The sequence below is a fragment of the Hyla sarda genome, chromosome 1 (genome assembly GCF_029499605.1).
Source record: "Hyla sarda isolate aHylSar1 chromosome 1, aHylSar1.hap1, whole genome shotgun sequence".
NCBI lineage: Eukaryota > Metazoa > Chordata > Amphibia > Anura > Hylidae > Hyla > Hyla sarda.
Window position 1 is genome coordinate 512229511 of NC_079189.1, and position 16145 is coordinate 512245655.

The 16145-nt window shown below is 43.8% G+C and overlaps 1 protein-coding gene across 5 annotated transcripts in view; it reads left to right on the plus strand.

Moving 5' to 3' along the window:
• Positions 1-16145, plus strand: part of SKIC3 (SKI3 subunit of superkiller complex) — a 187803-nt gene that overhangs the window by 42215 nt on the left and 129443 nt on the right. For all 5 annotated transcript variants that reach the window (XM_056537805.1, XM_056537815.1, XM_056537796.1 and 2 more), the window contains 4 exons: positions 1703-1778; positions 2980-3120; positions 5025-5123; positions 6239-6347. In XM_056537805.1, coding sequence (XP_056393780.1) covers positions 1703-1778; positions 2980-3120; positions 5025-5123; positions 6239-6347 — 425 coding nt within the window. The remainder of the gene's footprint in view (positions 1-1702; positions 1779-2979; positions 3121-5024; positions 5124-6238; positions 6348-16145) is intronic.

Below are 16145 nucleotides of genomic sequence, written 5' to 3' on the forward strand. Positions count from 1 at the left end.
CTGAGCTGAAGCAGTATCTTATGAGGAGTGGGCCAAGATACCTGGAGACAAGTGCAGAAGTCTCATTGAGCGTTACAGAAATCGCTGGATTGCAGTCACTGCCTCAAAAGGTTGTGCAACAAAATATTGAGTTCAAGGGAACATCATTTTTGTCCAGGCCAGTTTTATTATGTGTTTTTTTTTTTTTAAATGATTCTGTTGAACCACATTTTAACCATATATATTACACACACATATGTATAAATGTATGTGCTGTTTGTGCTGTATAGGCTGAAGGTGATCTATCATTCATGACAGAGTAGCAAATTTCTGTATATTGTGTGGATACTAGATAGACTGCTTGTATATAGACTTTATTACTCCACTGCCATTAAAGGGGTTCTTCGGTGCTTAGACATCTTATCCCCTATCCAAGGGATAGTGGATAAGATGCCTGATTGCGGGAGTCCTGCTGCTGGGGACCCCCGGGATCTTGCACGCGGCACCCCATTTGTAATCAGTCCCCGGAGCGTGTTTGGTCTGGGCCTGATTACCAGCGACCACAGGGCCGACGGCATGTGACGTCACGCCTCCGCCCCCCTGTGATGTCACGCTTCCGCCCCCTGTGACATCACGCTCCGCCCCTCAATGCAAGCCTACGGGAGGGGGCGTGATAGCTGTCACACCCCCTTCCATAGACTTGCATTGAGGGGCGGAGCGTGAGGTCACACTGGGGCGGAGGCGTGACGTCACACGCCGCCGGCCCCGTGATCGACAGTAATCAGACCCGGAGCGAACACACTCCAGGGACTCATTACAAACGGGGTGCCGCATGCCAGATCACAGGGGTCCCCAGCGGCGGGACTCCCGCGATCAGGCATCTTATCCCCTATCCAAGATGTCTAAGCACTGGAGAACCCCTTTAAAGGGGTATTCCGCTGCCCTGCTTCCGGAGCGCCTCTCCCCAGCGTCCGGAAGTTTATTGTTCCGAACGCACGAGGGGCGGCCCTGAACAAGGACGCCCGCACACAGCGTTTGGAACAATAAACTTCCGGACGCTGGGGAGCTAAGCTCTGGAAGCAGGGCAGCGGAGTACCCCTTTAAAGGGGTTTTCAAAATTGAGCAATCCCCACCTGTAAGGGTCCCTGAGCAATAAAGCTGCTTTCACACTATAAAATTCATCCGTTTGATGTTCCGTTATGGAAACCCTGAAAATCGGCCATTAAACGTCTGTTAGAAAATCCCATATGTCCGTTAGAAAATCCCATTATAGGCTATGGGATTTTTACATTATCCGTTTTAATCCATTATAGTCCGTTATAGACGTTATTTTGTGATGGGAGAATGAACGGGAGAAATAGTGCATGCATTATTTCTCCAGTTACTATCTTCCGTCACAAAATCACGGACACTGTAACGGAGTAAAACGGATAATGTAAAAATCCCATAGCCTATAATCGTATTTTCTAACGGACGTATGGGATTTTCTAACAGACGTTTAATGGCCGATTTTCAGGGTTTTCATAACGGAACATCAAAAGGATCTTTAAAACGGATGAATTTTATAGTGTGAAAGCAGCCTAAGCTGATCACAAAGTGTCTTCCCTAATCCAGTGTTTTCCAACAGTGTGTCTACAGCTGTTACAAAACTACAACTCCCAGCATGCTTGGAAAGTCACAGCCCATTTTGTATTCATATTGAAACAGTTTCTTGTTATTCCAGTTCTGACAAGCTGAAGTGGTGTGAAGTTTGTAAAAAGTTGGTAGAGCTGTATGAGCTGGAGAAGAAATATTTACAGGTGAGCAAATAGTCAGAATTAATATTATAATTATTTATTGTCTTGTTGACAAATCAGATGATTGAAAGATTTAGGGTGAGTTTGTTGCAGAAAATTTCTGTAGCTGAAGATCTCCTCCCTTATCCTAAGGCTAGGTTCAGACTACGGAATCTCCAGGCAGAAAATTTCCGCCCTGAATTCCGAGTGCGGCCAGCGCTGACTGAATCAGTCGGCGCTAGGACCGCACGGACACTGCAGTCTCCAATAGACTGCAATGTGTTCCGTGCGGATTTCCGCCTGAAGAAAGAGCAACGTCTTTCTTCAAGCAGAAATTCCCAAGCATATTTTCCGTTCACAAATTCCGAAGTGTGAATTTATGAACAGAGAACCATTCACTACACTATACATTTTAGCAAGCAGAATTTCCGCCTGCAATTTCAAAGCAGAATTGCGGGCGGAAATTCCATAGTCTGAACCTAGCCTAAGAGGGAAAGTTCAAATTAATAGTACAAATTTCTGCAACAAATCTGCCACTTGTAAAATCACCCCGGACAATGGTTCATTGCAGATTGTTGTAACAATTTTTGCCAGTTGGTTATTGACCAATGAGTAGTATAAGACTATATAAAATGTAGTGGTATATTTAGGATATTTAGGGAACAATCTGTAGAGAAGGATGAATAAAAAAAATAATTGCAAGACTGTCAGCTGCAATTCATGTTCCAAACTGTTCGACATTTCTTTGGAGAAAGGAGAGACATGGTTCCCATCATATATTTACTTTCTGGTGCTAGGAGTCAAAGGCATTCCCAACTTTCTAAAGTGCTGGGGCTGGAATGCCTCCTCCCTCCTTCTCCCGTCCCTATCTCTACTTGACAGTCAATTAAAGATGATTCCTGTTTCAAAATATCACACACCTTTTTAGGCACAAAGCAAGAAGAAGACTTGAAAACAGGGCTCGGGTTCCATCTGACTGTCAATCATCTAAGAATGGGAGGAGGGAGTGAGAAGGTTTTCCAGTCCCCATTGCTTTGGGGGCTTGGGAATGCCTCTTGTCATCAGATAATCGAAAAATGTTTCTATGTTATGAACGCACAGACAGATATATGAAAGGTACCATGCGTCTCCTTGCACAAACAGAGTCGGCAACAAGACATCTTAATTGAAGCCTTTGACCCAGTGTAGTCTTTGACATCAGTGTTGCAATGTATCTTTCTGTCAGGCTGCAAATACATGGCAACAGTTGATCAAGATGAAGGAAGATGAAGACATCAAAAAGGATGAACTCTACCAACTCTGGAAAAAGATGACTCAGCTACTAGGAGGGGAAATTGAACTCCAAGACAATAATACCCAACAACTGGTAAATTGATGCTGATGCTTAAAGGGGAGCTCCGATGGAAAACTTTTTCAAATCAACTATTGGCAGAAAGTTATACAGATTTGTAAATTAATTCTGTTAAAAAAAAAATCTTAACCCTTCCAGTACTTATCAGCTGCTGTATACTACAGAGGAAGTTGAGTTGTTCTTTTCTGTCTGACCACAGTGCTCTCTGCTGACACCTCTGTCCATATCAGGAACTGTCCAGAGCAGAAGAGGTTTGCTGTAGGGATTTGCTTCTACTTTGGACAGTTCCTGACGTGGACAGAGGTGTCTTTAAACTGATATACCTGGGCAAGAATGTTACTTCACAGTGAGCATGACACCAAATATGTACATATTCTTAAGAAATGTACTCCCTTCCACCGCGTTCAGGTCTTCTCATATTTTTCTTTCTTTAGTTGCATGATTTCATATTCTTAGCAATGCAGTACTTCTGTTATTGGGGTATGATGATCCACATTCCCAGATAGGTAAGATGACAAACACCTCAGCTCCAGCCTGTGTTGCAGAGAACCACCCCCTTAATCATGCTCACAGGTGAAGAGCACTAGCGTGGTTAAATATGCTTCTGACCTTAGCACTTTCCTTACCTATCTGGGAATGTGGAGAAGACCTGAACGTGGTGGTCGTGAGTAAATTTCTTAAGAATATGTACATATTTGGTGTCATATGCTCGCCGTGAAGTAACATCTTTGCCCAGGTATATCAGTTTAAAGTTGTTATATATGGTGCACGGTGGAACCATTTACCTGTGTCAAAACATTAGTTGAAACTAATGGAGGTACAGTACAGACCAAAAGTTTGGACACACCTTCTCATTCAAAGAGTTTTCTTAATTATGATGACTATGAAAATTGTAGATTCACACTGAAGGCATCAACACTATGAATTAACACATGTGGAATTATATACATAACAAAAAAGTGTGAAACAACTGAAAATATGTCATATTCTAGGTTCTTCAAAGTAGCCACCTTTTGCTTTGATTACTGCTTTACACACTCATTCTCTTGATGAGCTTCAAGAGGTAGTCACCTGAAATGGTCTTCCAACAGTCTTGAAGGAGTTCCCAGAGATGCTTAGCACTTGTTGGCCCTTTTGCCTTCATTGGGTTCAGGTCTGGTGACTGTGGAGGCCAGGCCATCTGGCGCAGCACCCCATCACTCTCCTTCATGGTCAAATAGCGCTTACACAGCCTGGAGTGGGGGCCATATGTATATTGAAAGCGCTGTGGGGGCAAGATATATAGCGCTGCAGGGGAGGCAGACGCATAGCCTATATATCTAGCCCCCCAGTGCATTTATAATATCCCCCCGGAGCGCAGAATTTTTCTTGTTACAACATGATGCCAGTGGACTCTATAGGTACTTTTTAATAAAAAATTGAATGAGAAGTCCCACGTAGGAATGCTGGGACCCTTTGCAATCTCCTGTACGGCTCTCCTCGCGCATGGAGCGGGGGTTGGCACGTGTGTTCCATTCATCTCTATGGGAGAGCTTAGTGATACTCAAGATATCTATGAAGGGCACGTGCCGACCCCTGCTCCATGTGCAAGGAGAGCTAGAGCGCTGAGGAGAGTCAGACCCATTGCGATAAGGCACTTATCCCTCCCAGCGGTCAGACCCCCCGCGATCAGACACTTAGGTGTACGTGTAACAATTACAATAAGAACTAACAATTTTGTCACTTACCTATAATTCAACTTCTGTATACTAAAAATTACTGGGCATTCATTTACTGAATGCTTTGTATTCTTGCTCATATTTCACTATATTCACTATTGAAAGCTACATACATGGGGTAGTAAAAGTTACTTGCAGAAATATGTTATCTTCTTTTCCTGTTGGTTTTGATATGAAGAAACACTCTCATTTCCATTACAGCTATTAAATGCATTTGAAAATGCTCTCTCCTGTCTAGAGGAGATCCCAGCAGAGGAACATAAGGCACTTTGTGAGCAGTACATTCTTTGCGTATCCAAGGTAAAAAAAAAAAAAAAGTCCTTTTAATTAGGACTTACATTTTCTTACTATTATTTGGTTTTCAGAAAAATGTGTACATTAATAAACATTGATTGTATGTCCCTTTTATATGGTATGTGCAAGTTGACAAGGAATATATGGGAAATAATACTCACATTTCACAAGTCCCACATAGCGCTAGTGCGTGTTGTAATATAAATGTTTTGATTTAACTAATTATTGGTGGTAAGTAGGGTTCCACCTTTTCGCACTGAAGTTGCAGTGTCAGCAACATCTACATTCCATAGTGCCGTTTGATACAGATTGGTATTTTATTTAAAACTCATATTGTACCTGAACTGTGGTCCCTATATCAATCCTCTGTTTAGGACCAGTGAATATAGTTTTACATATATAGCGTCAGTGTATTTGTCTGTGCAGTACATGGAATATCTTTTTTTTAGTCCCTTAGGGTTTACAATGCAACTTCCCTTTCATCCATATTCTAGGGTCAGTATCATGGCAATTTAAATTGAGGCTTCTACCACTTTAGGGTACATTAAACTGCTAGTATGGGTGAATAGGGCACGTCAATGAAGAAGAAATCTACCTTTATTATGCAGCATTGTCAGGTTTTTAAATTAATTAGCAAATGATCCTTTTAGGTTTACTGTGGGTGTGACTGTGCTGGAGCACTGCTATGCATGTCTGAACTATAAGACCGAGCTGTCCCTGTGCTGTGATATTAGGCAAGGGCAATGTAAATTATTTTGCTTGACGTAACAGCACAGGGCCAGCTCTGTCTTTCAGTTCAGGCATGGCTACAGCAGCAGAGATGAGTGGTCCTGACAAGCATAGCAGTGCTCCAGCACATACAGGCACTCCCACAGTGCACCTGAAAGGCTAATTTACATACTGATTAAAAACCAATTTACAGGACAATGCTGCAGAAAATCTGGATAATAATGAAGGTAGAATTATTTTTCCACTAACTGGCCCTATACATCCATACTGGCAGTTTAATGTACCCAAAAGGGGTGGTAGAATCCCTTTCACTAATTATAGAAAACATGATACACAGAATGTCTTGTTCCTATACACGTCTTACTTTTATGTAGTATATTTACTATCCTTAGCTGCCACGTGAAGAGTTGAAACTAAAGGAGCTATGCAACAGCATGGCAACCGCATACCCTTCTCTCTGTTATCCTCTAGAAGTACTTAGCTTGCATTACATCAGGTCTGGTAAGTATTTACATTTTTTTTGAAAATGTTGCATTTAAATGGGCACTGTCAGAAACAAAAACTTTTTATATGTTGTGCATCATGGCAAAATATTAACCTTTCTAATATACTTCATAAGAAAATTTTATTTCCTTTTTATAGAAATCATGGCTTATTAAACCATGGCTTTGTCCAAGCTGAAGCACAGGCATGGACAAAGTCCAGTAAGTGAGGGTGGGCTAGCACTCCTCTGTGCTCTCCCCTGTCTGATAGCACTCCTCTGTGCTCTCTCCTGTCTGATAGTACTCCTCTGTGCTCTCTCCTGTTTGATAGTACTCCTCTGTGCTCTCTCCTGTCTGATAGCACTCCTCTGTGCTCTCTCCTGTCTTATAGGACTCCTTTGTGCTCTCTCCTGTCTGATAGTACTTCTCTGTGCTCTCTCTTGTCTGATAGTACTACTCTGTGTTCTCTCCTGTCTGATAGTACTCCTCTGTGCTCTCTCCTGTCTGATAGCACTCCTCTGTGCTCTCTCCTGTCTGTTAAGACTCCTCTGTGCTCTCTCCTGTCTGTTAAGACTCCTCTGTGCTCTCTCCTGTCTGATAGCACTCCTCTATGCTCTATCCTGTCTTATAGGACTCCTCTGTGCTCTCTCATGTCTGATAGTACTCTTCTGTGCTCTCTCCAGTCTGATAGTACTCTTCTGTGCTCTCTCCTGTCTGATAGTACTTCTCTGTGCTTTCTCCTGTCTGATAGGACTCCTCTGTGCTCTCTCCTGTCTGAAAGGACTCCTCTGTGCTCTCTCTTCTGTGCACTCTCCTGTCTAATAGCACTTCTCTGTGCACTTTACTGTCTGATAGTACTCCTCTGTGCTCTCTCCTGTCTGATAGCACTGCTCTGTGCTCTCTCCTGTCTGAAAGGACTCCTCTGTACTCTCCCCTGTCTGATAGTACTTCTCTGTGCTTTCTCCTGTCTGATAGGACTCCTCTGTGCTCTCTCCTGTCTGAAAGGACTCCTCTGTGCTCTCTCTTCTGTGCACTCTCCTGTCTAATAGCACTTCTCTGTGCACTTTACTGTCTGATAGTACTCCTCTGTGCTCTCTCCTGTCTGATAGCACTGCTCTGTGCTCTCTCCTGTCTGATAGCACTCCTCTGTGTTCTCTCTTGTATGATAGTACTCCTCTGTGCTCTCTCCTGTCTGATAGGACTCCTCTGTGCCCTCTCCTGTCTGATAATACTCCTCTGTGCTCTCTCCAGTCTGATAGTACTCCTTTGTGCTCTCTCCTGTCTGATAGTAATCCTCTGTGTTCTCTCCTGTCTGATAGCACTCCTCTGTGCTCTCTCCTGTCTGATAGGACTCCTCTGTGCCCTCTCCTGTCTGATAATACTCCTCTGTGCTCTCTCCAGTCTGATAGTACTCCTATGTGCTCTCTCCTGTCTGATAGCACTCCTCTGTGCTCTCTCCTGTCTGATAGGATACCTCTGTGCTCTCTCCAGTCTGATAGGACTCCCCTTTGCTCTCCCCTGTCTGATAGTACTCCTATGTGCTCTCTCCTGTCTGATAGCACTCCTCTGTGCTCTCTCCTGTCTGATAGGATACCTCTGTGCTCTCTCCAGTCTGATAGGACTCCTCTTTGCTCTCCCCTGTCTGATAGTACTCCTATGTGCTCTCTCCTGTCTGATAGCACTCCTCTGTGCTCTCTCCTGTCTGATAGGACTCCTCTGTGCTCTCTTCTGTCCTATCAGACAGAGGAGTGCTAGCCCACCCTCACTTACTGGACTTTGTCCATGCCTGTGCTTCAGCTTGGACAAAGCCATGATTTTATAAGCCATGATTTCTATAAAAAGGAAATAACATTTTCTTATGAAGTATTTTATAAAGGTTAATGTTTTGCCAAGATGTACAGCATATAAAAAGTTTTTGAATCTGACAGTGCTCATTTAACACTTTGTATAATGAGATCCATGTTTGATGGGGAATGGGAACAATATTCCTCACAATGTATAAAATATAAAAAATGTGTCTGTATTTAGCAAATGTCTCAATTTGAGTACAGAAAAAATGTGCTCTTTCTCAGTTTCCTCTTAAAAGGGTTGTCCATACTTATAAAAATGAATCTTCCCCACCCCAAAACAATTTGACCTTGACATGGTATTACAGTTTAGTGCCATTCAAACCCATGGGCAAGAGTGGTGCTATTTCTTACCCTAGTAATTTTTTTTATGCAGTTAGGTTCATATACCTTACATTATGAGGTACTTAAATGCTTGTTTTTAAGGGGGTCCATTGTAACCCCCATGTAATTCCCATGCATGATGCCATTCCTTCTTATTTCTCCTAGAAATTGCTAAATCATAACCTATAAATCATAAGTCACAACTGGACGTTATAGAATTTAGCTTGTCAAAAGCGTATGTCCTGACACAGTCTGCCATGTTCAAAACTGGTCAGACAGTTACAGACCGCATAGGGATGAACCCCTAGGTTACACCTATATGTAAAATAATTAATACATTTCTTGTAGGAATAACAGAGGAACGGAACAACACAGAGTTCTAAGGAAAGATACTTTGGAATTCATATGGCGAATACCATTGTAATAGTTATAGGGGTCAGAAGAGAACAGTTTTAAGCATACTCATGTTTTTTACTTTTACCATAAAATATACATTTGATGTAAATTATTAGTAAATTAAAACAGACCGTGTATAAATTGGGAATCAATGTAATCATGTGGACCTACTGAATAAAGATAACTAGCATTTTTACCAAAATTCTGTGGGTCAATAAGATTACAATGAAACAGACTTGTCAGAAGAGCTGACATGATCTTTTTGTTAATTAAATAATTTTAATGTAGTTTTTTTAATCTAATAATTCAGTTAAAAAAAATCTTACCTTAATATTTTATATCAAAATGAGTGTTAGGACTCGTTGACACAGGACTTTGTATTGTGTTTTTTAATGAACTGTAAAGTACACTCTAAAATCGATAATAGAAAAATACCCTATTAGATATTCTGTACTAGAAGGTTGTATGAATGTATTGTGGTTGTGTATGAGCTCTTATAGGTGTAATACAGCTAATTATTCCAACGTGATTATCTAAATATAATTATATTTCCCAAAGAATTAGCAAGGATTTATGTTATTGCAGAGCCGACTCTTTACTTGCAGTATTATTAATATCGGTAAGGCTGCAGTATTTTAGTGGCACGTATGAGAAAGCAGGTGCGTGTTATTTTCTACTTACCTGGAAGAACATGGTGTACTGTGTAAAGTGCTGAAGAACTATTAGTAATTTTAGTGAATTGAGAGGCAAAGGCCTATTATTATACCTCCTCTCCACTACCTCACTGCTGATTGCCAGCTGTTCATACTCCATCATAGGGAATGAAATATCCAGAAGCAACAATTAGAATGTGCCGCATGTTTATTTGGGCTACATTTGTATAATCAGATGACCATCTTCTGAGACCATTATTCCATTATTCTGAGAGCTAAAATTATAGGTAGAAATATCTCTTACCAGCATCATATAGTTGGCTTTTAACCCCTTAAGGACATTGGATGTAAATGTACGTCCTGATCCACTGGAACTTAGCGCACCAGGACGTACATTTATGGCCTGTACATGACCGGATCTCACATCATGCATGGCAGTTCCTAGCTGCTATCAGCAGCCAGGGACCCGCCAGTAATGGTAGACATCAGTGATCACGCTGATGTCCACCATTATCCCTTCAGATGCCATGGTCAATACAGATCACATCATATGCGGCACTTGAAATGGCTGATCTGATCGCCTGCAGCACGGCCGTGGGGATCAGATATGCCAAAATGGTGGATGGAGGTCTCCTCACATGCCACCAACGCTCTCCCAGGGTCTTCTTCTCATGTCTGACATCGAGCAGACCAGAGAAGATCGTCATTGCATAGCACTGTACAGTATTAGAAACCTGATGATTGCTATAGTTAGTCCCTTATGGGGACATAAAAAGTGTTAAATAAATGTAAAAAAAAAAGTTTAAAAAAATATATGTGAAAAAGCCCCTCTCCCAAGAAAAATTAAAAACTCCCCATTTCACTCATAAAAGCGAAAAAAAATATTAACATATTTGGTATCACTGCGTGCGTAAATGTCCAAATTATAAAAATATAATGTAAATGATCCCGTATAGTGAATGACGTAAACGTAATTAACAAAAAAGTCCAAATTTGCTGTCTTTTAGTCACATCACATTGCAAATAAATATAAAAATAAAATTTGAACAAATAAGTCACATATACGCAAAAGTGATACCAAAAAAAAAAATACAGATCACGGCGCAAAAAATAAACTCCCATACAACCCCGTGTACAGAAAATGGCAAAATGTATAGGTGGTCAAAATAGGGCGATTTAGTTTTTTGAAAAAAAGTTGGATTTTTTTTTAAAAAGCTGTACAATAATAGTAAAGTATGTAGTTATGGGTATCATTGTAATCGTATTGACCCACCAAATTTTGGTAAAAATGCTAGTTATCTTTATTCTGTAGGTCCATATGATTACATTGATTCCGAATTTATATAGGTTCTGTTTTAATTTACTAATTTACATAAAATTTATATACTGTATTTTGGTCAAAATCAAAACGAGTATGCTTAAAACTGTCCTCTTCTGACCCCTATAACTATTATATTTTTCCATATACAAGGCTGTATGAGGGTAATTTTTCATGCCATGATATGTAGTTTTTATCTGTACCATTTTTGTTTCATTGGGACTTTTTGATCATTGTTCCATTAAATGGGTACTCTGCTGCCCCCTGCGGCGTTCAGAATTTGCTGGGTCCTCATGAAGTCATGTCACGCCTCCTCCATTCTTGCCTATGGGAGGGGGCATGACGCTCGTCAGTGCACACATTGGGGGGACAGAGTACTAAAACAGATTGTTCTCAGCCGTTTGTTTGGCATGTTCTAATCTGGTTGGAATTTTGTCTGACATGCACCAAAGTTAACATTTTGTTGCACTGTACAGTGGGGAAAAAAGTATTTAGTCAGCCACCAATTGTGCAAGTTCTCCCACTTAAAAAGATGAGAAGCCTGTAATTTTCATCATAGGTATACCTCAACTATGAGAAACATAATGATGATAAAAATCCATAAAATCCCATTGTCTGGGTTTTTAAAGAATTTATTTGCAAATTATGGTGGAAAATAATTATTCGGTCAATAACAAAAGTTCATCTCAATACTTTGTTATATATACCCTTTGTTGGTAATGACAGAGGTCAAACATCTTCTGTAAGTCTTCTCAAGGTTCTCACACACTGTTGCTGGTATTTTGGCTCATTCCTCCATGCAGTTCTCCTCTAGAGCTGTGATGTTTTTGGGCTGTCGCTGGGGAACACAGACTTTCAACTCCTTCCAAAGGTTTTCTATGGGGTTGAGATCTGGAGACTGGCTAAGCCACTCCAGGACCTTGAAATGCTTCTTAGGAAGCCACTCCTTCATGGCCCGGGCAGTGTATTTTGGATCATTGTCATGCTGAAAGACCCAGCCACGTTTCATCTTCAATGCCCTTGCAGATGGAAGGAGGTTTTAACTCAAAACCTCACGATACATGGCCCACTCATTCTTTCCTTTACACAGTTCAGTTGTCCTGATCCCTTAGCAGATAAACAACCCTAAACGCATGATGTTTCCACCCCCATGCTTCACAGTATGCATGGTGTTCTTTGGATGCAACTCAGCATTCTTTCTCCTCCAAACATGACGAGTTGTGTTTTTACCAAAAAGTTCTACTTTTGTTTCAACTGACCATATGACATTCACCCAATACTCCTCTGGATCATCGAAATGCTCTCTAACAAACTTCAGACCGGCCCAGACATGTACTGGCTTAGGCCGGGGGACACGTCTGGCACTGCATGATTTGAGTCCCTGGCGGTGTATTGTGTTACTGATGGTAGCCTTTGTTACTTTGGTCCCAGCTCTCTGCAGGTCATTCACTAGGTCCCCACGTGTGGTCCTAGGATTTCTGCTCACCGTTCTTGTGATAATTTTGACACGACAGTGTGAGATATTGCGTGGAGCCCCAGATAGAGGAAGATTATCAGTGGTCTTGTATGTTTTCCATTTTCTAATAATTGTTCCCACAGTTGATTTCTTCACACCAAGCTGCTTGCCTATTGCATATTCAGTCTTCCCAGCCTGGTACAGGTCTACAATTTTGTTTCTGGTGTCCTTCAACAGCTCTTTGGTCTTGGCCACAGTGGAGTTTGGAGTGTGACTGTTTGAGGTTGTGGACAGGTGTTTTTATACTGATAACAAGTTCAAACAGGTGCCATTAATACAGATAACGAGTGGAGGACAGAGGAGACTGTTAAAGAAGTCGCAGGTCTGTGAGAGCCAGAAATCTTGCTTGTTTGTAGGTGACCAAATACTTATTTCTCGGTCGCTCTTCATTGGGGGACACCAAACTGATGGGTATATACTCTTGCCACTAGGAGGCGCCGACACTAGGAAAAAGAAAAGTCAGCTCCTCCCTGGCAGGATATACCCGCCCACCTGCAGTGAGGCAACCAGTTTTATCTAGTGTCAGGTTCTCTAGACACGGTCTGGTTCTCTCCAGACCTGGTCTTTTTTATTATTTTCTAGTAAGGGCTGTTTAGTTAGATTTCTTTACTCCCTTTTATTTTCCTTTTCTCAGGTGGAGGTTCAGGAGCATGGTGCTACCTGTTCCCCCATATGCGGCTAAGGGGCACGGGACATAAAAGTATGCACCGTTAACCCCTTCCCGTCAACGGCCAGCGCTTGGAGGTTGCACCCTGGGTCCGGGTCCCCCACGGCCCCTGCTCGCCCCGCTATCTGTAGCCAGGTATGATGCAGCGTGGCTATAAGCTGGTTGAAGACTCCTGAGGGTGAGTATAAGGAACTGGCGTCTTCAGATAAGTATGTATCTCCCCCCCCCCCCCCCATGCCAGTAAGCCAGCCAGTGGTCTGCATGGTTGCCTACACTGCCGGTCATACATCAAACGGCTCATGTGTCTGCTGCTGGAGTTCCAGTACCTCACTACTGGGCAGGGTACCGATGGGATGAATAGTTGTCTTCTGTGCGTCCATGCCAGTACACCAGACGGTGGTCTGCATGGTTGTCTACACCGCCTGTCATACATTTAATGGCTGATGTATCTGTGTCTCGGGTTCCGATTCCTCACTACTGAGCGAGGTGCTGATGGTATGCATAGTTGTCTTCTGTGGATCCATGCCAGTGAGCCAGACAGTGGTCTGCATGGTCATACTTCCAGTGGCTGATGTATGTGCGGCTTGTGTTTTGGTACCTCACTCCTGGGTGAGGTGCCGATGGGATTCATCGTTGTCTACTTTGGATACCAGTCAGCCAGACATTGGTCGGCATGGTTATCTACACCGCCTGTCCTACATCAAACAGCTGGTGTCTCTGCTTCTGCGGTTTCGGTTCCTCACTACTGCGTGAGGCGTCCGTCAGAGTGTTCCATTATCTACTTTGGACCCAGACCAGTAAGCCAGACGGTGGTCTGTATGGTTGCCTACACCGCCGGTCATACGTCAAACAACTGATGTATCTGCGGCTGGAGTTCCGGTACCTCACTACTGAGCGAGGTGCACATGAAGTGACTCGTCTCCAGGGTCCTATACCTATAAGCCAGGTAGTGGTCTGCAGGGTTTCCTGCACCACCTGTTCCACATCACATGGCTGCTGTATCTGCGATTGGACTTCTGGTACCTCACTACTGTACGTGGTTTCCAATGGAATCACTCGCTGTGCCCTAGGGACCCATATCGGTAAGCCAGACAATTGTCTGCATATCTTCTTCTGCCGACTGTCTCACGGCAGATGTTTTTGTGGCTGGAGTTCCAGTACCCCACTTTGGCGTGGTATACTGGAACTGACCCAGCGTGTCTCACGGACACTATATGGGATGTCAGGGATGCATTCCACGGTCCCTCTGTTCCCTCTCTCTCTCCAGGGGTGGGGTTTCTTGGCCTCCCCGCCCTTCCACCTTCGGGTCATCTCCCATGCATTGTCACCCCGTGGACGGTAGTTCACCACTGCCATGGTAGTTTACATGTGAGTCTCTCCGAGTTGCCCCATGTGCCATCTACAATACACCACATACTGATTTACGGGGTTACCTGCTTGGCCAAGTCCCTCTCTGCATGCCTGCTACTCTGTCTACAGGCTGGTATCTCTCTACACTGTGTGTTTCCGTGTGCGGGACCCGACGTGGCCACGGTCTCCTTGTCACATGGCCAGACTGTGTCTGATTGGTGTTCTAATCCACCTGGTCACCTCTCCCATTCGGCTGCTACTGCAGCTGTAGTCCGGTGTCTCTCTTCCAGGTGCGTCCCGCAGAATGTGTGCATGTGGGTTCTTAGGACCTTTTCTTCCTTTTGTTGCAACAGCAGCATCGCTCTGTTCTCCTTTCTTGGGTTGCATTGTTGGTCTGCTGGGGGCATTCCTCCCTTTCTGCTGCTCCCTTGGATGTCTTCGGTTTCCTTGGTGTCTGCAGTCTTGGTAAGCCACTGTTATCGTGGGGTCACCATATCTGTGTTCCTACATATGCTAGGAGTAGAGCCCTCCTTCCTTTGGCTCGGTGGGGTGCGCCCAGGGGTTTCCAGTGATTCGTCCCCGTGGTTCCGAGGCGGTTGAGCACCTCTGTTCTGACAGGGGGCCTGCTGGGGCGCCTGTCGGTTCAGCCCCTCCCTGTACTTCCGGGTGTTCCTTTCTGGGGTCTCTGTCCAGGGTGACTCAGGTGCCTACAGGTCACTGTCTGGAATGGCTCTCAACACGTCTTGTATTTTTTGCCCAGCTTCAGTGTACGGGTTTCCGATCCCTCTTGGAGCCTGGGGGCTTCGCCTACCCAGTAATTGCATTTCCCTGCTCCTTTTGTGCCTGGCGCACTTGCCAATCCCTTTCCACACGGAGTGCAGGGATCAGGGTGTTTGTCGTAGGTCTGTACTTGAGTTGTCGTCTTGATTACCCTTGTTTTTCCCTCAGATGGAGGGACTATTTTTTTTTTTTTTTTTGCTGAAGTACATTCAACAGTGATTTTTACTGCCTCGGCTTGTGTACTTACTGTTCACTATCACAGCCTAGGGCTCTCCCTGGATGGGGTGTGTCCTTCTTCCCTTTTGTCTGTGTCAGTTGTCCTGCATTTACACCGCAGTCTTCTGGAGTACTCCTTCCTATGCCCAGACCCTGGGAGTCCAAGCCGGTTTCTCATTGGTTCTCCCTCTATTCCCGTTCTGACGGGATGTTTCTTAAGGCTGCTCAGGTCTACTCGGACCATTCTGGTATCACTGTTGGCCCCCTTATTTGGCCCCCTTATCTGTCCGACGATCCTGCAGTGTGCCTTCTTTTCGGGCGGCTTTCCGATTCCTTGAGTCTTAGTGATGGTTCAGGTCTTGGACATTTGTTGCGGCCCGGGCCCCGACTCCTCCGCGATCCCATTAGTCGGGGCAGTATTTCTGTTCTGCACTCCTTCACTTCCTTATGGCAGTTTTTTCGCCAGGACAGTTTTTCGCGGACATCTGTTTCCCTTTTTCCTGTGTTTTCTTGTCTCTCTATATGACCCGGGTGCCTGGGGTCTCTACAGAGGATGGACCTTTCCTTTGGGTCTTGGTCCATCTCCTTGGATTGGAGATCTTCTGGGAGCTCTTTTTCTGGGCCTAGTGTGTCTATGACCCGGGGCTTGTCCGCAGGCCTTGCGGACATGTGAGTTCAGTCTTGGGACTGTCTCCTTTTTCGCTGGTGGTTTTTTCCCACCCTAGGGGACTGCTTTGGTATGTCCCATCA